Below are 22,808 nucleotides of genomic sequence, written 5' to 3'. Positions count from 1 at the left end.
GGCCAAAGATGTAGGATTCTCAGCTCCTTATCCAGCACTATGTCTGCCTGCATGCCACCAAGTGTCCTGCCATGATGAAAATGGACTAAACCTCTAAAACTATAAGCCACCCAATTAAATGTTTTTCCTGTATAAGAGTTGCTATGGTCATGGCGACTCTTCATAGCAATAGAAACCCTAACTAAGACAAGTAGGTTCTCTCTTTCCACCCTTTTATAGATTCTGGGGATCAAACTCAGGTTACCAGGCCCACAGAGCAATTGCTTTTACCTGTTGCGCCATCTCAGAAGGCTATGTGTTGTAAGGCTATGTCTTTAAAATTTGGAAAACATGGGACCATCAAGATAGTTTAGCAGATAAGAACTTGCCAGCAAGCCTGGTGCAATCTCCAGGAGCCACATGGCAGGAAAGAATGGACTTCTATGAGTTGTGCTTTATCTTTCACACATGCTCCATGGCAGGCACTTATTATAATAATAATAATAATAATTATTATTATTATTATAATTATTGTAGCCATACTTATTCTTTGATGGAGGAATCACATGGATATTGTGAAGATAGACATTGTGGATCACCATTTGGTAAAGTACATTACCTTCTTTCATGATTTCTTCAGTCTTTTTGTCAGTAGACTTATGCTTAACAAAGAAGTTTGAATCTTTCACATACAGTTTAGCTCCTGGTAGAAGATGGACTGAACCATCAACTGTTATAATACTGTTGACAGCCATTTCTCAGTTCCTTCTAATGTGCAATCTGAACAAAATCTATGCAGAGCAGAGGGAGAGGAAAAGATTTCAAGTCTTCTAACTTTGTAGAAATGTGGTAGTGCCAGTCATATTACATTTGATAGGAAACTCTGTTGCCTCTGATGGAGACAAGTACTTACAACTCACCCTCTCTGCCAGGACAAGATGTATGCACAAGGTCTTATGCAGACAGCACAAAAGGAAGTTCGTGACAAGGTAGCTGCTGTGCCCATACAGTATGAGCCAGCTGCTTTAGTCTTACAGTGCTCAGATGTTGGGCTGTACATCCAGTCTATACTGAATCTTTAATATCACAAGACTTGGTAAATTCTAGATGAGCTTACAGTAAGTCTTTATAGGTATGTTAGAGGAAGAGTACATCTCTTGTGTGCTTAGAACAGGGACTTGAAAATGGCATGATTTGTACAAACATAAACCTTTATTTGCAAAATGGATTGCTATGATTAGCTAAAAAAAGGAGCAAAGATTGGTACTAAAACATTTGGATAAGGGAATTTTGTGACAGGCACAAAAGGGAAGCTATTGTGATTGGTATAAGTACAAATCTTCATTTACATAAGAAGTTTATGTAAATGGTACAAAACAGGCAATTCAAAAATCTATTCAAAACTGGCAATGCTGTATTTAGTTTAATTCTTCATTTGCATGAGATGATTATGTCAGCCTTAAAACTATGATTGGTGCAAACACAGTCCTTTATTTGCATAGGAAGGCTGTTATTATTGGTAAAGTAGTCATTGATATGATTGATTCAAACAGTCTTCATTTGCAATGATTGGTGCAAAACAATCTAATAAAAAAGTGACAGTGTTATAATTGGGATCAATAAAATCTTCATTTGCATGAAAATTGTGCTATAATTGGTCTAAAGAAGACTACTAGAAAAGAAGCAGTGCTGTGATTGGTGAAAATGCAAATTTTCATTTGCAGAAGATGCTTATTATATGTGGCAAAAATAATCTTATACTCTTGTGATTGGTCCAAACCACAACCACTTATTTGCACAGAAGGCTTTTTTTTTTGTGATTGGTATAAACATGCTGTAAATGGTCCAACCACAAACCTTAATTTCTACTTGCAAGACAATGAGAAATGAAAGAAGTAGAAAATGTGTAGAGTTGCAGTTTAAGGATAAGAGGTCTGTAAGAGGCAGAGAAAGGAAGCTGCTGGTACTATTCACTAGAGGTGTTCCATAGAATTGTCGTTAGGACTTAAGCTTCTCACTTATCCATTACTCTACGACACAATTGTGAATAGTAAGAAATCTTGATGCCTAAGCTGAACCAGAATCTGTATTGGTAGCTATTAACAAGGGCACTTAAGAATTTTAAAACTTTATTTCATACAGGGCATATATATCCTAAAATTTTTATGAGTTGTTTACACTAACTTTAAGGGCAGTAGTTTACAAACTCCACAAACAAGTCAAATTTAATTTCTAAGTCTCAACTTCTTTATCTATAAGATGGGGAGAATATTACTTACCTCATGGGGTTGTGGCTATTAACTACCAGTGATATTGCCACTGATAATGCTATGGGTAACATCACTTGGTTTTTCTCTCTAACATTGCTTACTTTCTTTATGAGGAGAGAGCCACTTGTTGTGCCCGGCCTCTTAGCCCAGAAATAAGCACACAGAAACTGTATTAATTAAATCACTGCTTGGCCAATTAGCTCTAGCTTCTTATTGGCTTACTCTCACATGTTAATTTAACCCATTTCTATTGATCTGTGTATCATCCCCAGGTTGTGGCCTACCAGCAAAGTTTCAGCATGTCTATCTCTGGTGGAGGCTCTATGGCGTCCCCTGACTCAGCTCTTCCTTCTCCCAACATTCAGTCCAGCATTCCCTGACTACCTAAGTTCTGCCTTGCTATAGGTCCAAAACATTTTCTTTATTCATTAATGATAATCACAGCACAATAGGGGGCTCCCACATCAACTTTCAAATTAGTTATATCTATTGGGTCTGATTTTTTGTGGCTATCCTACAGTTCTGACCAGACTGTGTTTTCAATATTTTTATTCCAACCACTACATCTTACCTCACTGGCAAGTTATCAGCTTACGATTGGAAGGATAATATATTTAGAGTTAAGAGAACCAGGCAGGCCAAAGACATTGTTTTGACTGTTAGAAGAGAAAAAAAAAGTTTTCTTTTCTGAACAGTATAGTGCAGAGCTAATAAAGTACAGGTTTAGCATTCGTGGAGCTAGGAAGAGAGGTCAATGATGTGTGTACCTGAAACTGAAGCCAAAGAAGTATAGAAAGCCGAGACTCCAAAGTCTAGGTAAGATTTGCCAATCTGGGTCAAGCTACTAATCAATGCAAATACTACCAAGCTTTTATTTACAGTTTACAGTGTGCCTAACAGAATGCTGACAGGCTTATAGAAAATGCTTACACAAATATAATACCAATTCTCTAAGAGAACCAAGCACTTCAGATATCCCAGGTCTCAGAGTTATAGTGACAGATACCATACTGATTATTATGTTACAAATTAGAATATCAAGGTTGAGAAAGTAACTTGCTCAAGATCACATAGGCATTTTGAAGCCATGAGGAAATCAATGCTAATTTCAGTTCACTACCTTTACCGAATGACCTTTTGCTACAACATATAAAGAATAATCTCTGGCAGCACAAATGTAACCTTTTCATTCTCTTTCTTACTTAGAAACTGACAGTAAATCTCAAGAAATTTAGTTGGTTATAATGAATTCAAGGCTTTGTTGTTCTAGGACTGAACATGCTAGATTACACGGCCATTTTATGAATCCCTAAAGTAAAAATATTTTGGCAAGTAGTTGCTTTTTCGTGTGAGCCAAGAAGACCATCCCTGCCTATGAAAAAGAGAGATAATGTTTTGAAAGTGGTCATACTCTGTGGATATGTTTTTGATGGCATAAAAAAGGCTTTCTTGTTATAATAGGATCATGTAGGATGGTCTTTAGCAATCCATGAAGATCTTCAAATGATAAATGGATTTAAGTAATAAAAGTTATTCATATATGATTACATATTTTTATATTATACAACATGCATCTATGAAGAGCTTCTAAAATAACGGATTTATAGTATCTATTAAAATTACAATAATATTTGTTATTACTTGAAAATAGAAGCCTTCAGCATTTTCAGGCCTAAACTATCACATTTGTTCACGCTTGTCTAATTGTGTAGCTGGTGGACTAATCTGAAAGTATTTCCTACCTTGGGCTGAAGCACAAACCACTCATCACATGGGTTTTCAAAGTTCCATAAGTCAAAAGCTATCTCCACCTCTCCAAGAAAACTGTTGTGCCCAAAGCGATCGTAGTGCCAGACTGAGAGCTGCAGAGTTCTTGTTTCCAGCTGGGTGTGGCTGATGGTATACTACAAATGAGAAGTAAAGAATCACACTCTGCAGTGAGGATTCGATCTAATTGTAGAGCAGGCTAAAGTTTACTTCACCAATTTTCAGACCATAGGCATCAGCAATATGAAAAAAAAACCCTGATACTTTTGCTACAATTGAAGATATGCTTTAAAACACATTTTAGGTTTTACCTAGTTAAGAACTATACATACACATTACATATATACATGTATACATACATACACACACATATATTAATAAACAAATTATTATAGGGGTCAACAAACTTCAGGGACAATATTGAAAGTATTAGGTGAAGAGGAAAGCTCTTTCCAATTTTACTTGGTTTTCTTTTTTGTCATTTCCCTGTTTGTTTTTGTCAAGTCTACTTTGTAGCTCTAGGTTTAATATAACCATACACCAGTTTACTAATTCATAATAAAAAACCTCGAATGCAGACAAGTATTAACATGTGAAATTGTAGCCTAAGATTCATAAATCCCAGTCGAAGTTAAAACTACACACAGGTTTAGCAGAAAATAAATACTATGGGGTTTGCAGCACAATATTTTCCAGCAAAATGTTCAGCATGGCCACGTGACCACATATTCTCTAATCTTCTGTTGTTCTGTATATCCATCTGGGTCATGCTTCAGACTGACTCATTTCTGAGCTTGGATTTGCATGTATCCCTGTCCCAGCTGTTACCATCATGACTAATTTTAGCTCTCTACCTCCTGAATTTATCTGTCACTGTAATTATGTGTTCTGCTTGGGATCATCTTTGCTACCCTATTATGACCAGTGGATTCAAAGTCAGCCTGCATTTGTTCATTTTTCATTTGGTCTGTCTTAATATTGACCCCTGCTTCCACACGTACCTCTCCTAACGTATGTGGACAACTTGTGGCTTTCTCCCATCACTACTGCTCAGTGTGATAAACTCTGAATCCATTACTCTGGGCACAAGTTAAAACATTTTCTTATGATTATTAATATTATTAATTTATTTTATCTTTCCTTTGTCTTTCTTACCAGGCCATGTGGATTCAAAGTGAAAGAAGGGGTTGTTTATGGCTACCCATTAGAAATAGAAATTTCTTTAGAATTTAGAACCCAAAGTCTGGATCATGTTTTATCTAGGCATTTTCTGAGACTTCTCAAACCTGACCTTGCATTGCTAGTGCTCATTAACCACACACCTATATTTATCCAAACTCAGAGATCCTAATAAGAAACAACACAAAACAATAAATATGTACAAAGTGATTTGCTGAGTTAGTGACAAAGTTCATTTAAGAAAAATGTCCAAGAAAGCTGATTTCTCAAAGGAGCAACTTATTTTGTGACAAGATATACCAGCTTAGATTTAATTTGCAGTTTCCTGGCTCATCTTGACATAAGGCACAACCCCAGAAATAGTGGAGAATGACCAGAGCAAGGATAGTTTACTGTTTTTTTCTTTTCCATAAACTTCCAGAAAGTTAATAACATTCAAATTCAAGCTTTCCAAAACACATATAAACTTTGGAATTCACAAATGCTCCATTTAGTTATTTCTTCATTTCTTTTTGGTATCTTTGTATTTTTGAAATAGGGACTAGTCTTCTTCTGTAGGCCAAGCTTGTTTGAATGTCACCATGCTATCTCAGACTAGCCTTGAACTTTTAACAATACCCCGCCACAACCTTCTGACCTGTAGTTTATTATAAATTAAAGAAGTTCTAGTTAATATGACATAAGTCCCTATATTGGTATTTATTTACCTTAAGTGTTTCGTTAAATTCTGGATTGGTGCCTGTTCTGATTTTGGTCTTGCGCTTATTGTTTCGGGACTTGTCTGGAAGAAGGTATGACTTGACATAACTGTAAATAACATAGGATAAAAAAAATCATTATTTACAAACATAAACTTTACTAGAAATATTCCAGGACTTTAGTGAGTAAAGGGAATGGGTAAGTGGATAAAAGATATAGAAATAAGAGACTTCAGGGTGTCATAAATATAATTCTGGGCTTTCTATAAGAAAGAAGCAGTGTTGTATATTGGTGGAGAACTACCCATGCATCACTGCTTTTGATAGCCTTGGGTTTTTAACTTTTCTTTATCTGTTTCCTCAAATGTAGAAAGTGGGATATCAGCAATACCTAACTCATGAAACATATAGGAGGAGCTGCCATATTGTACTACTGCACAAATGGAATCTGCTAACAACAATGATCTTACAACCTTTTCTGAGATATATGTCTCTCCATTACTAGCTCTATCTTCTGATGTCAGGGCACAGGGTTAATTGGAATGAAAGAAAGAAAGCAGTGAATTGGAAGCAATGGAAAATGGCAACTTGACAGAATTTCAATGCCATTTCTTGGCTTGTGTTGGCTAGCCATTTTAGAAGTGTTTTGGGACAGAGACATTAGAAAAGACAGAGACAAGAACAAGATTGAAACATATTATACTAGAGTTCTGAAACACATCCACTGGGGTTTTAGATGATTCCTTTCTATGCAAGCCAAAATAATTATGTTTGTCATTTAGCCATCTAAAATTTAGAGAGTATAAAATGAGCAACAAATCACACCCCCCCCCCTCTTAGAAGCTATTGATGATTAAGAGATGCTGGGAGAGAGAAAATGGATTTCTTCAATGGCGTAACACTGGGTATAATCAAGTATACTCCAAAGCAGGCCTCATGCTCAGGAGTAGTTGACTAGCACAAATTGGACTCTGTATTGTGTGTGTGTGTGTTGTGCACACGCATATGCACACATGCGTGCACACACATGCTTTAGTTTTGTTCTAAGAGAGAGAAAGAACATAAAGTTGGTAGGGGGAATCTGGGAGGGTTGAGAGGGAAAAGAATATGATCACAATATACTGCATGAAAAATATTTTAAGCAATCAGCACAACCCTCTTAGGCATCATGCTGTGTGCCAATATGTCAGTTTTCTTCCTCCACAAGTGGCCTCTGTTAGTTCTGAATCATTTAAAGGCCTCTTTCAAATCAGATAATCGGGGATACAATATTTATATTCATACTCCAGAGAATATTTAGAACTACAGTATAGGAAGGAAATGAAAAATAGCTTTCTTTCTTTTTCTTTTCTTTCTTTCTTTTGTTTTTTGAGACAGGGTTTCTCTGTGTAACAACCCTGGCAGTCCTGGAACTCACTTTGTAGACCAGGCTGATCTTAAACTCACAGAGATCCTCCTGCTTCTGCCTCCCGAGTGCAAGTGCTAGGATTAAAGGCATGTACCACCATGCCTAGACACAAGTAGCTTTCTAAGAAGGTTTTTGATTTTGTTTGTTTGTTGGTTTATCAAGACAGAATTTTGCTGTATAACAGTTATGGCTGTCCTGGAATTGCTCTGTAGACCAGAGTGGCTTTGTTGTTGGGATTAAAGGCATGCACTGCCACCTCCTGACTCTGAGAAAGTTCTTAACTACAGGTAATCCTTAACTTCTTCTGAAGAGGACATATGCGTGACATGGAAAAGTGAAGACAGAGAATGTAGTACTAGAGACAGCTCTGGAGCATCCCATGTACTTACGCATCTGTCCTCTGTCTCTTTTCATCACCTATGGCCAGGTTTCTGCAATTCTTGACAAAAATGTAGAGGTTGCCAGTTTTGTAGCAGTAGCTGATGTGGAGGAGAATTTCCCCGGTTACCTTCACATTGCCGTAGTCTCCTGTCTCACTGTAAACACTCATCATGCTGTTAAGGCTGGTCTGTAGTAAACAAGATGAAGAAAGTCAGCCAGTAATATTTTCAGGCTCTATGCAAAACTCAACCCCCTTTAGTCAATGTTAGTTGGTGTTCTATGTAACTAGCAGGGGAGTCAAAGGTGAGGGAAGGAAGCAAGTTAATACCTTTACTTGTTTTGCTGGTGCTGCACAAAATTCTAACCTGAAAAGAATACTCACTTAGCTCCATCAGTAAGGGAGGCAGAAAGCTTGCGAGAGAGGAAGTATCTCCTTTAAGTTAGCTAAAATCCTTTATTCATGTCTTCTAAAGAATACGGAGTCATTTGGAGATTTCTAACACAATCTTGCTTCTCCATCCCTGTCACTGTCTACTTTTTTTGATGATAGACTCAAATGCAATATATTTACATATCTAGACCATAATGATCAGAAGAAAGAAAAGTTCACTCTACATTGTGAGTTAACAAAAATCTTAGTGTCTTTCTTTGCACTCTTAAGGTTTGTGTTATCAGTCCTCAGGGAACCACAGCTACAGCCTTAACAAAGGTATAGCTAGACATCCTATATTCACAGGGAGTAAGTTCCCCAGCTTCATTGCTGTGTGGATACATAGGTAGTTTAAGAACCATGGCTTTGAAATTCCATGTAATAGTAAACGACCTAAATATAGCACCAAGAAATTAAGGACCTCATTTAATATAAAAACCTAAAAAATTCTATAAGGGTGAATAAAAATTCTGTCAAAACATTCAGAACATAATATACATATTTTAAATCAATGTAGCATTATTATTAAGTACCAGAAACAAAGACTCTGTATCTTATTAACATGATGGAAACAAAAACCCAGTGACATTCATGAATGATGCAGTAATTTCATTAACCTCTTATTCTCCACTGAGAAGCAAAGACTACAGAAGTACAAAGAATGTAGAATTTTCATTCATTCATATACATGGATATATATCTGTATCTATATCTCATCTATCCATCATATATCATGTGTGGATACATGAATGTATCTATATTTCTATCTATTTATCTCTGTGTCTGTATATGTCCATGGTTGGATTTTTATTGTCATTGTTTTTAAAAGGCTATTGTGTTTTAAACAGGATGTATTTTTTCAAGAAACAGGATTATCTGACTTAGTTCAATATCTCTTTTAAACAGAAGTCAAAGGCAAGAATGAACCAATAATTTTAAAATTGCATATATGTTATTTCTTTTTCTTTTAATGTATAGCCCAGGCTGATTTTGAACACATGATCCTCCTGCTTGTGCCTCCTCCAGCAAATCTTACAGGTGTGAGCTATCACAACCCACACAAGCGATTTCTTAAAGAGAATCAATAAGTAACAGAATTTGTCTTTCTTATTCTTAAAATAATGCAACAGAATTTAAAATGTTAACTACATAAAAAATCTACTGAAGATCATTTTAGAATGAAGATTAAGTCTGGATTACAGTCTGGCATTTTAGTTTTTCTACAGACAACTAGATCTTAGGGCCCGAATAATGTGTGCTTGTACCCCAGAGTATCACTGTAAATTCAAGGAGTTCCAAAAAAGATTTAAAAGGGAAACACAGCTACAGCAGCATACATCAGACAGCATACAGAGTTGGTAAAACACTAACTAGCAGGTTGCAGTGTCATTATTAAGATCATACTTTATTTTTATAATGAATTACTATTTGTGATATGATGAACTTTTGACAATTTCTTCAATCTAAAAAATCCATTAAAATCTATATAGAATGCAGGTATGGTGGTGCATGCCCTTCATCTGAGAATTTGGGAGATGAAGGCAGAAGGATCTTGAGTTTCTCAAACAAAATGAACTTTTCTCAAGGCAAAAAAAGCAGAAACATTAATTTTGGTTGAATATGGTGCTATCTAATGAGATTCTAAGATCTGAAAAACTATATAGTACTCAGCAAGTACACACATGCTGTTAGTAAGTAATGAAAGCACTTAAGTTCAGAACTTAATCACTATTTGAAAAAAGAATAATTCAGGTAAATTAAAAAATTCTGTTCTTAAGTTTTTGGGAAACTAGTCCTTACTTCTTCTCACTTAGGAGTTACATTAGAGAATTATTGAGATTCTAGGGGCTGCATTAATTGGGAAAGTTTGGGGGTCCATGGTTATACAATATTGTTGATATATGGAGCATGGTTCAAGCCTTAAGAGCTTCATGAATGAACCTCAACTAATCTACACACGGAGAAACTCTGGTTCACAAATTTGTTAGTAAAACTAAGCCATAGAGGAATGTTGGGAGCTGCATACCCACAGACCCTGTACTTTCTATCACTTTTGCCTGCTGGAAGTAAATAACTTGTTTTTCTATGCTTGCAGCTGCTCTGAGCCCAAAACCCACATGAGCTCCTGATGACAAGGAAATGGTTTCTGGAAGCTTCACTAGAAAATCCTGAGAGCTGGGGCATGGCCACTAGTCAAGGAGAACACTATATAAGCTGCCTTGGAACATAATAAAATTGGCATTGTTGCTTCAAGAGTGACCCACGTCTCCGTGTATTCTTTAATCTCCAGACCCTTGCCTGACCACAGTTCCAGGTGTGCAGGATGCCACAGAGAAAAGTTCTGGGTTTCTAGTCAAAAGCCGTGTGGACTACAACTCAACACCTTCTTGTATAACTGACCCATACTTTCAACAAAGCCTCCTGTAACTATATGATCAGACAAGGATGAGGGATCCCTATGAGTAGAAAAAATTTAAGCAGTCACAAAATTGAGACTTGGGAGGATTTAAATTAATTATGACAATTTTACTACTGATAAACCACTTTTTTAAAATCAAAACATGGCTGTGACTTAAAATAGAGATACTCATCAATAAACCATTTTGGGACATGTCTTTTGACTGGTACTCAGATTCTAACATTTAATGAACTGGAACTATTGAGATGTTTCAGCTTATGAATCCCTTCTGAAAGGAGTATCTGGCTGTGTACCAGTCAGAAAACAAGTGGAACTGCTAATCCAATCATATTTCTCAAACCATGGAACTTCTGAAGTATGGTTGGAAAGGGGAAAATAGCAAGGGTGAAGACTCACGGTGTCTGAATCAGCATCAGGCACATTTAGGTAGCTCCTCTTCCTATCAGATCCTGCTTGGGAGTTCTTTAAGGATGCCATCCAATGACCAAAAGAAAAAGGGTATTAGAGCATCGAAATCAGAGAAGCAAAGAAATGCACAGATACAATAGTATGTTGGTATCTAAAGGCTCTCAAAGGGGATTTTTAACTCAAGGTAAGAGCAGAGTTTTCCTTGAAGACACTGGGAAACTCTGAGCAGTTCTTTTGAGTAGGAAAGAAAGGAAAGTAGGGATGTTTTGTAGGAAAATGGCTGGCAGTAGTGCAGAGAACATTTGGGGAATTGTGAGAATGATATGAGAAGAACTTATCAACAGAGAATTGGAATAATTTATAGACTTCAGATGACTGGGCCTAAATTAGAAAATGAAGAAATTTAAGAATTTCTGCAGATATTTACGAAACAATTGTGTATGTTTATAGGAGTGCCAAAGACTCATGCACCTGTCAATGATCATATCATCGCAATTAGCCTTTCTAACTCCTTCACCATTTAATTTTTTGTGCTGTGAGTTTTCAAACTCTTCTTTATCCAGGACTTTATAAAATGGAAATGAATCCAGTTCAAAAGCTGGATTATGATCATGGCAGAAAAGAAAGGATTCAAGTATCAAAATAGAGTGTAAGGTGGTGTATGGGCACAGGGCAAGCAGGAACCTGTGGCAGCTTGGGACGTATGATCAAACCTTCCCACCTCTTGAAAATGCACAGGGAATGAACAAGATAAAGAAAGTTTCTGTGAGAATGCTTACCATTGAAAGGCCTGTTGCCAGACTGTGGGGACTTGCAGAAAACCCAGAGGACACTAAGTCATTGGCATCATTTTCAGCATCTTCTAAGGAGTTCTAGAAAGGATGTAAAAGTCAATAGTTTAAGCTTATTTTTACCATAGGAGGATATCTTTTTAAATGAAATAAAGGTTTATCTCACAAACAGTTGGAAAATCAAAGAAAAACAGGCTTAGGTTTTTGCATTTTCAGTTAATCTTAATTATAAAATCAAAGGAGTAGACAGGGGTTGGGCATTAGAGGGTATCTTTTCTAGCATCACTTTCTTGAAGGAAATTTGGAATTCTTCAGATCTGGGTTTAATTTCCACCTTCCTGGTCTCTATGGCTTGTGTATTGGACAATGCACCAGATATTTAGTTCAGAGTTGCACCCTGCCCTGCTGCCACACACATCTCTCTCTCACACACACTCTCCCTCTTGCTCCAGGCTCTTTCTACCCTATCTCTGTTATGATTTCTTTCTTAACTAATTTTTAGCAATGCATTTTTAACATAAAAATTCATGAATGATTTTGTTTTGGGTAATTCATGAGTTCCATTTTTTGTTTTTGATGCTTAATATAAGTGCTATAGGATTAGTGATTTTTAATCAGAATTAAAAGACTTGTTTAATGTGTTTCCTTTATTTTCTGCTTCTTTCATCTTAGCTTTTTTTTAGTATAACTTGGCCAATTTATGTAATGACATTTGCTTTTAAAACCTTTTGCAATAGTTCTAAGATTTCTTCTTTGCATAAGTATATTTGAACCTAAACTGCTTTTAATATGGGCTCTTGTTGAGTATGTCTTGGAGGTCATGCTATATTTAAGTAGGTTTTTAAAGGCTTGAGTCTAAAATAGTTTTCTTAAAATAATTTAAAAATATTACTGCTTTCATCTTGTACTCAGTGTTACCATAGAAAACTGATACTAATTGGATCTTTATTTATATTAAATCATATTTCTACTGGAAGTTTTTAAGAATTTAATATTTCTGGTCTGAATTATTATTTATTTATCATCTTGAATACTTTCAAACTAGACATTTCTTTAAAGTATGGCAAAAATATCCTTACTACTGCATCAACGAGTGCTTTTTCTGTATTTACTACATTTCCTATTTCTGAGTGTACACTTATAAACTGGTTATAACACAAACTTCTAGTCATCATGTCTCTTTACTTTACTATTTTATTTAATTGTTTTTAAAAGAAAACAATCTTTTTTCATTATATATACCAATCCAAGTTTCCACTCCCTCCTCTCCTCCCATTCCCTCCACATACCCCCACCACACCCCCAATCACTCTTCAGAGTGGGTAAGAAACTTGCTTTGTGGAAGGCCCAAGGCCCTCCCTACTATATCTAGGCTGAGCAAGGTATCCATTCAAAGAGAATAAGTTTCCAAAAAGCCAGTACAAGCAGTAGGGATAAATCCCAGTGCCACTGCCAGTGGACCCCCAGTCTGCCCCAGCCATACATTTGTCAACCACATTCAGAGGGACTAGTTTGGTCTTATGCTTGTTCCTTCCCTGTCCTGCTGGAGTTGGTGAGCTCCCATTAGCTCAGGTAAACTGTTTCAGTGGATGAACCCATCATGGTCTTGACCTCTTTGCTCATATTCTCATTCCTCTCACTCTTCAACTGGACTTTGGGAGCTCAGCCCAGTGCTTCATTGTGAGTCTTTGCCTCTGTTTCCATCAGTTGCTGGATGAAAGCTCTATGGTGATATTTAAGATATTCATCAGTCTGACTACAGGACAAGGCCAGCTTGGGCACCCTCTCCTTTATTGCTTAGGGTCTTAGCTGGGTTCATCCTTGTCTCTTTACTTTCTTTTAAAAGTAGATTATTACAAAAACTTCTAAGCATCCAGATGAGAAGGGATGTGTTCAAAAGTGTGTTCATGCATTCATAAAAGTAGAAAGATTAATATAAAGAATTCATAGTAACAACTATTTAGCTTTAAAGTCTTTTACACACGAAGGTGACTATTTGTCTTTTTACTATTGAATGTAGGGTACCCATATATATGTCCAAGACAGAAGTTCTTAACAAATATATGATTCACAAACATTTATGTCTGTTTTCATTTTTGTAACAGTGTTTATAGTAGTACAAATACTTTTAATCTTGATGAAATTCAATTTTTCTTAAGTGAATCACGCATAACAATTATGGTGCTCTGTCGATGTATTGCCTGTACTTACACCAATAACTTTATAAATGAAGCTATTTAAAATCAAATCATGCAAGTCATTCAACTTTGTTAAAATTTTGTTCTGGTCTCCTAGTAAGTTCATATGAATTTCAAAATTCTCATATTCATTTCTATAGAATATCTTAGTTGAATTTGATTGGTATATATTCACTAGATTAACCTGGAAGGAATTTTCTTCTTAAAAACACAAAATTTTCTAATCTATAAATGAATTATCTCTTCGTTTATTCAGGTCTCTAATTTACGTCAATAAAACTTTGTAAGTCACAAAGTATGCCTTATACTTTTTAATATGCACTTATTTTCTACTTTTTAAAACTATTTTCACATTATTGATAGGATTACATTCTTAACTTTGTTTCCTACTGTTTACTGATAGCATATAACATATTATTGCTTTTTATATTAATCTTTTGTCTTGGAACCTTTATGAATTAGCTGCAGTCATACCATATTTTATATCATTTAGGATTTTCTACACATAGGATCACATCATCTGAAAATTAATGACACTGAAACTGTTTTTCCCCACTGAGAACCTTTCTTTACTTTGTCTTTTCCATTCTTTTCTTTATCCCTTTTATACCAATAGCTCTACCTTCCTGTGCAATGTTGAATGAAGGAACTCTGATTATATGTTGGACTTAGACATCATTTATTCATTTTTGCCATTAAGTACCACTTTAATTGTATTGTTTATACATGCCCTTCATTAGGTTGAAGAAATTCTTCATTCTAGCTTGTTGAGGTTTATATATATATATATATATATATATATGGTTTTTTCAAATAATTTTTCTCCTACTGAGATATTATGGCTAGTAATTTTCTAATATTGCCTTCATTTAATTTTAAAAGCTATACATTTTATTTTGATTTCTATGTGTATGTACTCATGGAGGCCAGAAGAGGGTGTCAGATCCCCTGGAACTAGAATTAGATATACTTGTGAGTCAGCTGATGTAGGTGCTAGGAACAAAATCTTGATTGAGGGAGCCAATAACCAGACTAGCTAGAAAACTGGCACTAGAGAAATTCCAAGGAATCCACAAGGATGACCCCAGCTAAGACATTAATCAGTAGTGGAGAGGGTGCCCGAACTGGCCTTGTCCTGTATTCAGATTGATGCCTAACTTAGTTGTCATCATAGAACTTCATCCAGCAACTGGTGGAAGCAGATGCAGAGACCTGCATTAGAGCACTGGGTTGAGCTCCCAAAGTCCAGTTGAAGAAAGGGAGGGGTGATAATATGAGCGAAGGAGTCAAGACCATGATGGTGATATCCAGTGAAACAGCTGACCCAAGCTAATGGGAGCTCACTGGCTCCAGACTGACAATAGGAGAACCTGCATAGGACTAAACTAGGCCCTCTGAATGTGGGTGGCAGTTGTGTGGCTGGGGCAGACTGAGGGGCCACTGGCAGTGGGACCAGGATTTATCCCTACTGCTTGCATTGTATTTTTGGAATCCATTCTTTTTTGAAGAATACTTTCCTCAGCCTAGATATAATGGGAAGGACCTTGGTCCTGCAACAAAGCAATGTGCTAGACTTTGGTGACTCCCCATGGGAAGCCTTACCCTCTCTGAGGAGTGGATTGGGAGTGGACTGGGAGGAAGGTGGCAAGAACAGGAGGAGGGGTGGGAGTGAGAACTGGGATTGTTATGTAAAATGAGAACAGATAGGGTTTTTTTAATAAATAAATTAATTAAAAGTATTCAGGTCCTCTTTAAGAGCAGTAAGTATTCTTAACTTTTAAGCTCTCTTTCCAGCCCCTACATTCATTTATTTTTTTAAATGGTTGATCAACCTTGCTTCTATGGAGTAAATCTCACTTAGTTATAGTATGTGATTCTTTTTTTCTTTTTGTAAGAGGATGGGGCTTATTGAGATTTTATTAAAGAATAGCACTTGTATTCGTTCTATGTTCTGAGCTGCTGTTTTCTCTTCTCGTGATGCCTATGGAGCTTTGTTAACCAGAGAAGTAATGGACTATGGGAATACTACCATCATGCCCTCAACTTTCTGACTGAATTTGTGAATTGCATGGTTTCTTTTTCAAATACTTAATGGACCAGGCCTGGTGGCTCACACCTTTAACATCATTATTAGGGAAGCTAGGGTCAGAGGACTGCATGCAAGTTTAGGGACAGCCTGGGCTACATAGTACCAGTCTAGTCTGGGTTACAGAGTGATACTGTGTCTACAACAGCAATAAGCTCAAGTATTTGATGGAATTCATTTGTAAAGCTGTATACACCTTGAATTTTTCCATAGGAAATTTTAAGTTTGACCCAAAGAGGCTTCCATATAAAATTTAAGTTTGGCCTAAAGGTGTTTCCATACACAATGCACCACAAAATAACTTGATATGTAAATAGCTGTAACTTAGATAACTGTAGATGAGTCTTAGCCAATCATGAGCAGACAATCACAAAATTGCTACTAAAACAGACAAGCTACAATCTCTTCCTCAATTCCATTTTCAGTATGTCATTTCCTTTTTAATGCCCATTATTCTGGTTAGGTCTATCTGGAAAGAGGGAACCTCAGTTGAGAAAATATCCTTATCAGATTGGCCTGTAGGCAAGTCTGTGGGGGCATTTTCTTGATTGATTAATGTGGAACGGCCCAATTTATTATGAGCCCTTATAAAAACATTCTAAAAACTTATAAAACATTTCTATTTTATCTTATTGCATTTTCCAAACCCCCAGAACCTTATTTATTAATATGAAAATCCATGATGTATTCTAAGTTGTAATGTAAATGGCTTAATAATATCAACATTTAAAATGGCATATACTGTGACTGTTTGAAATCATATTTTAATGACTTTCATCAATCAATTTTCATTTTTATTTTTAAAAAGAAAACAAAACTATCTTTTTTTCATTATATTTATCAATCCAAGTTCCATCCTCCCATTTCCTCCACTTATACCCCATCCCCATCCACTCCTCGGAGAGGGTAAGGCACATTGATGGGGAAGGTCCAAGGCCCTTTCTACTGTATCTAGGCTGAGCAAGGAATCCATTCAAAGATAATGGGTTCCCAAAAATTCAGTGCATGCAGTAGGAATAAAACCTGGTGCCACTGTCAGTGACTCCTCAGTCTGCCACAGCCATGCAACTGTCTGGAGTTAAACTGTTAAAGTACAGTTTTATAGATATAACTAAAATTTTACCACAAGGTTGTGGCTTTATAAAACACAGTTTTATGTGTTTTTAATATATAGTTGGAATATAATGTTACTTCATTTCATGTACATATTAAATATCCCATTCATACTGAGAACACAATGTACTTTCTCTTACTATATAATTTTTAATTCATTGCTCTTTCTTTATATCATCTCAAATTACATGTATATATTGCAATTTTAATTGCAGTACTGTTTTTAGTTTTTCAATTACAGTGTTTTAGTTACTTTTATATTTGATCATAAAATCTACCAGAAGACATATTCTGTGTCTTCTTTCTACCCTCAACTTGTCACCTAAAACTGCAAATGCTTGAAGCAAGATCATGCCTTTCTTTCCATGTGTTATCGAACTTTCTCCCGCATCCAACTTACCAAGTCTTTGTCTAATGTCCCAGGGACAGATCTGCTTCTTATGCTTGAAGTATCCTCTACGTCTTCTGTAAATGACTCACTGAAATCTAACTCAGATTGACTTCGGTCTGGAGGGATAAATACGAAATGCAGATGTGAACCAGCTTATTCCATCGTGGTTCTGCATTTCCATTGCAAACATTTAAGTATTTCAATATTTCAGTTTATACATGCATACACACACACAGAGAGAGAGAGAGAGAGAGAGACAGAGACAGAGACAGAGACAGAGACAGAGAGACAGAGAGAATACAATACAGTAAAAACAGCATCCAGGCTCACAAACTCCATGCTGCTTTAATTTGACACACTCACATTTTTATAGTGTTTTTGAAATTGCCTTAATTCGACCATGAACACATCTGTGTTCATTTGTCCTTTGATCACAGGGAGTTAAATGCTCTATTATAAGATCCAAGGGTAGGTTTAAGCTGTTTAAAGATTCTGATTTACTCCTTTTGAAATACTAAAAATGCTCATAGATTGGGTCCTTAAGCTTGACAAGAAAAGAACTTAACATTCTTGAAGAGAATTCACTGTTTCCACATTTGACATAAGATGAAGTCAACCGATCATAAATTTCCACTTTTAAATGATGTGACTTCCTTTCATGCAAAAGGGAGTGACTATAGAGAGATTGAGAGGTTTTAATTTCATTAGCTACTAGAACATTCCTTCATGAATAGAAGATCTTTATTTCAGTTTTTAAATTAACAGTGAAAAAATGATGTGCTTCTCAGCAATGCTGTAGACACCTTACCAAGTCAGGGCAGCTTACTTTCACAGAATAGTTCTGTTCTAAAGCCCTGCTGAGACAAATATAGTTGCTTATGGAGGAGAGAGACTGGAGAGAGCAATCAGATACTTAAGTTTGAAATGGCAAATAGAGTGATGAGGAGGGGTTTAGCACAGTGCCTGGTAGAATACACTCTAAATGATCGGCGGTTGTGGAAGACATGCAGTAGAAGGTAACTTCATGACGTTAGCGTCTAGGATATGTTACAGTTTTTCATCAAATGAGTGAACTACTTTATTATCTTTCTTTTAAAAAATATATTCATTTATTTAACGTATGTGCACATTCATGTGTGCCATGATGCAAAAGTGAAAATCACAGGACAGCTTTTGGGAGTTGGTTCTCTCCTTTCATCATGTGGGCCTAGGGAACTGAACACAGGTTGTCAGGGTTGGCAGCAAGTGCCTTTACCCACTTCACCTTGTTGTTGGGCCCCCTTTCCTAATTTTAAGAACATGCATTTTTAGAGATCTCCGGTCCCCAGTGCCACACCTGTACATGGGTATGCCCACAAACACACAAAAACATGCACACACAAACCCTTTAGGAGCCTGTTGCCTAGAAAAGGCCTCTTTGCAAGTCAAGTTACAAGCTAGAATCCAGCCTTAGGCAGCATGCAGATATTATCCTTTAGCAATAGATAATGGTTTAATGCTGAGCATTTAATCATGAATTGAGTTCAGCATATGGTACATAAGTATTACAATAACAATGTATTTCTCTGAAGAATTTTCTTACTCATAGGTAATAAACTGCAATATAAATATCTATATAAATAAAAAGATTTCTTGCTAATATCTTTAATATACATGCTTGATAGTTTTTTCTTTAAAGTATCATGGAATTCCTCTTATAGAGATGATATTGTACTTATTTATTTTATTTATTTATTTATTTTTAGAGTCTAAAAACATTTTATTATAAAAATTCCAAAGCAATAAATAGGGCTAGCTTCTTTTCAAAACTTGCTTTTATTATTATCATTATTGCTCCTTTAAAATCAACACATGCAGCTGTGCCATCAACAAACTAAGACACTGTTTTTTTTTTAAATCACAGAAATTTGCTAAAAGCTTTCCAAGGTCAGGCTTTTGATGATTTAGTGAAATACTATATTTCCCGGCCCCTCTTGTCACTAGAATTGCATGAGCAGGAAACCTTGATAACAGTTTTACTTCTTCAATAAATTAAACCCAACAATGTTAAAGTCTATAGAGTTTGTCCATGGAGAAAATGTGGGCATTGAGAGATGGAAGAATATGTTTCAAAAGGCATTACTGACAAGATGTGATTGAGGTTTTTCAAATCCTTCTTCCTTGGCTCTCCTTATTCTCCTCATTCTATTCTGTGAGAGAGATACAGAATCCACACACTATAGGGGTGACCAGGTCCCAGACCTTCTTGGTTCTTCACACATTTCACGTAAAAGATTTGAAACAACCATTGCGTACATAGATTCAAAACTTGGTACCTTTTTTTAAAAAAATATTTATTTATTTATTATGTATACAATATTCTGTCTGTATGCCTGAAGGCCAGAAGAGGGCGCCAGATCTCTTTGCAGATGGTTGTGAGCCACCATGTGGTTGCTGGGAATTGATCTCAGGACCTTTGGAAAAGCAGGCGATGCTCTTAACCACTGAGTCATCTCTCCAGCCCCGAACTTGGTATCTTTTTACACTGTTTTTCTCTTTATCCTTGAGAAGTTGCTTTATGGGAGTTTGTTTGCGATTCAGCATTTTCTGAACTTGTTGGTAAACCTGAATGCAGTTAGTTTAATTGACAGTTTCTGGAATGTTAAGTATTCAATGAAAAGGGCCGTAGGCGATACGTATGTAGAGATAACTTATTTATTTTAATATATATTTGAAATTATAGTATAATTTTATCACTTCCCCTTCCCTTAGGTCCCTCCAAACCATCCCATGTACACACCCCACCCAAACGTTTTTAGACTCATGGCTCTTTTTTTAACTCTTATTACTGGGAAGAGGCAAGGTCAGTTGAGAAAATGTCTCCCTCTCTCAGATTGGCCAGTAGGTAAGTCTGTGAGGAATTTTCTTGATGGTTATTAATATGGAAGGAACCAGATCAGTGTTGCCAACACTACCCCTGAACAGGTGGTCCTGGGGTGTAGATGGAAGCAGGTTGAGCAAGCTGTGAGGAGCAAGCTAGTAAACCACATTTGTCCACAGTCTGACAGTCTGTCATTAGTTCCTGCTTTCCCTTCATGAGAGACTATAAGCTATATAAGGAAATAAACCCATTCTTCTCCAAGTTGCCTTAGGTCATGGTGTTTATCACCACAATAGGAAGCACACCAAGCTACTTACAAATAATTCCGTTTTAAAGGATGAAACAGTTTGTGTGGGTATATGGAATGTCTGGTCTCTACTGATGGAACTTTCATTTCCTTGATCCCTAGGCGAGAGTTATTACCCGTCATAAGAAATGTACCCTAGAACTATTTGTATTTTCTATCTTTCTAAATTGATAGCCTTGTATAGCTTTGAACCATAACAATGACTTAGAGCAAAGCTATACATTCAATAAGTAGATTTTATTTTAGTGCATTGGACCTAAGGCTCACCTGGGATCACTCTTGGAAACTGGTTATGCTTTGACCTATTACTATAATGGATGATTGTCTTCTCAAGTCTAAAACATCTACTCAGTACCCTATAAAGCAGGCAATTCGATTTGTTTCAGTCTTTTTTTTTTTTTTAGCAGTACAGTGCTCATATTGTGACTACCTACCTGAAGAAAGGGAGGCACCCGACACGGCGATGGAAGGTGGCCCAGATGTGTTTCTGCGGTGACTCTTTGTCAGCTCCTCAGAGGGGCTTTCCTTGGCAACCACAGCCATGGACTTTTCAACAACACGGTCCTTCCCGCAGAGGAAGAAAATGAAAAACAGGAACATTATACTGACTGATTTCTCTTAAAACCCCTTCATATAAATACACTTTAGTATAAAGATATTTATATGTATTATTGGAGGAGAGGATGAAATAACATTTGAAGGATCCTTATCAGAAGCCCATACTTAGAAAGCTACTGTATAAAATGGAATTCAAGAAGGTTTCAATTTGGCATAAAACATATTTGAATACTTCTTTCACTCATGAACTAGTGATATAAGATTAGCAAGAAAGATTGTATAGGAACTTCTAATCTTACATGGAGTAGCGCTTAGCCTTAGAACTGCTTGGTTTTTGATTTGTCCTCTGTCAACATCCATCTCCTCAAATACTCTGCTGTGGTTTTAATCAGGGAACTTACACCAAAGGGCCAAACAACGGGTACTTTGATCTTCAGGTTGGTGTTACGGGATGATAATAAAATCCTTTAAGATGTGTGCCAAGTGCATGGTTTTCAGTAATTGGCAATCATGACATGAGCAGTTTGCTTCTGGCATATTCTTATTTTATTATTTGCCACAAAGGAGGGTATTTTTTCTCTTTATTTTTTTTCTGATCTGTAAGCCCCAAAACTTTAAGCTAAAGCAAACTTTTCTTTTTAAGTTGCATCTCAAACATTGTGGCAATAATGGAAAACCAAGTAAGCCAACTCACATAAACTATACTTCCTCTGACCACAATTATCCAAGACCCATCATAGTTTCCACCTAGAAGACTGGGTGATCAAAATATAGTTACATGTATGTTGAAATAAAAATGTCACGCATGATGCTTATCAGTGTTTATGAGAATGGAAACTTGTAGGCAGCAAGTGAAGTCCTGAGTGTATGTATATCATTCAATAGAAGAATAGCCATGTCAAGGACCGATGCCTCATTCACAGAGGAATGGCAAAGCCTTCTTCTGGTATTTATACAATGTTGATAGTGTGTGTAGAAAATATCCACAGTAGCTTTATTCTCCCTTGGATGTTTATGGCCAAAAGACAGCTACTGAGTTTAGCTAAACTGTAAGCATGTTCAGCTGTACGCAATGAGCCCACCTCCCTACTAGACTGTTATATAATAAACAGGCTGAGATTGGGATGGGGTTGCAGCTTTTCCATCAGAGAGCCCAGTGCACCCAATCCCAACAGTCCTGCAGGATGCAGCAGGTACTTCTTCATCTTAGAGCCATAGGTGATTTAGGGGATGCCAAGCTACAAATAAATGTTTGTACAGGTGGCAGAATACAGTCTGAGATTAGTTTTCATTGTGTACTCTGACAAAAAGCAAACCCTATCCCAGATCTGCTGATTTCTATAAGGGCAGTGTAAGCTTGCTTTTGTAAAAAAAAAAATGGTGAGTACTTCCATCTACATCACTCTACACCTCAACTCCTTTCTTGATTCATTCCCAAATTAATAATATCTTCTTTAATTATTTTTAATCTGTCATTAATATTAGGCCATTATTGAATATATAAAACAATAGTTCGTATAAACACATATAAAAATATAGTATAATATATATATATATATATATAT

The 22,808-nt window shown here is 36.3% G+C and overlaps 1 protein-coding gene across 1 annotated transcript in view; it reads right to left on the bottom strand.

Moving 5' to 3' along the window:
• Positions 1-22,808, bottom strand: part of LOC121442664 (synaptotagmin-like protein 5) — a 101,530-nt gene that overhangs the window by 29,142 nt on the left and 49,580 nt on the right. Inside the window, 7 exon segments of the mRNA XM_041644268.1 lie at positions 3,992-4,153; positions 5,903-6,002; positions 7,691-7,869; positions 10,928-10,993; positions 11,719-11,811; positions 17,528-17,634; positions 21,120-21,249. Coding sequence (XP_041500202.1) covers positions 3,992-4,153; positions 5,903-6,002; positions 7,691-7,869; positions 10,928-10,993; positions 11,719-11,811; positions 17,528-17,634; positions 21,120-21,249 — 837 coding nt within the window.

Source organism: Microtus oregoni, unplaced genomic scaffold, assembly GCF_018167655.1.
Source record: "Microtus oregoni isolate MIOR12 unplaced genomic scaffold, Mior012 000092F_ref0000046, whole genome shotgun sequence".
Classification (NCBI taxonomy): Eukaryota; Metazoa; Chordata; class Mammalia; order Rodentia; family Cricetidae; genus Microtus; species Microtus oregoni.
The sequence above is the reverse complement of the archived record's forward strand: the minus strand, read 5'-3'. Positions and strand labels throughout refer to the sequence as shown.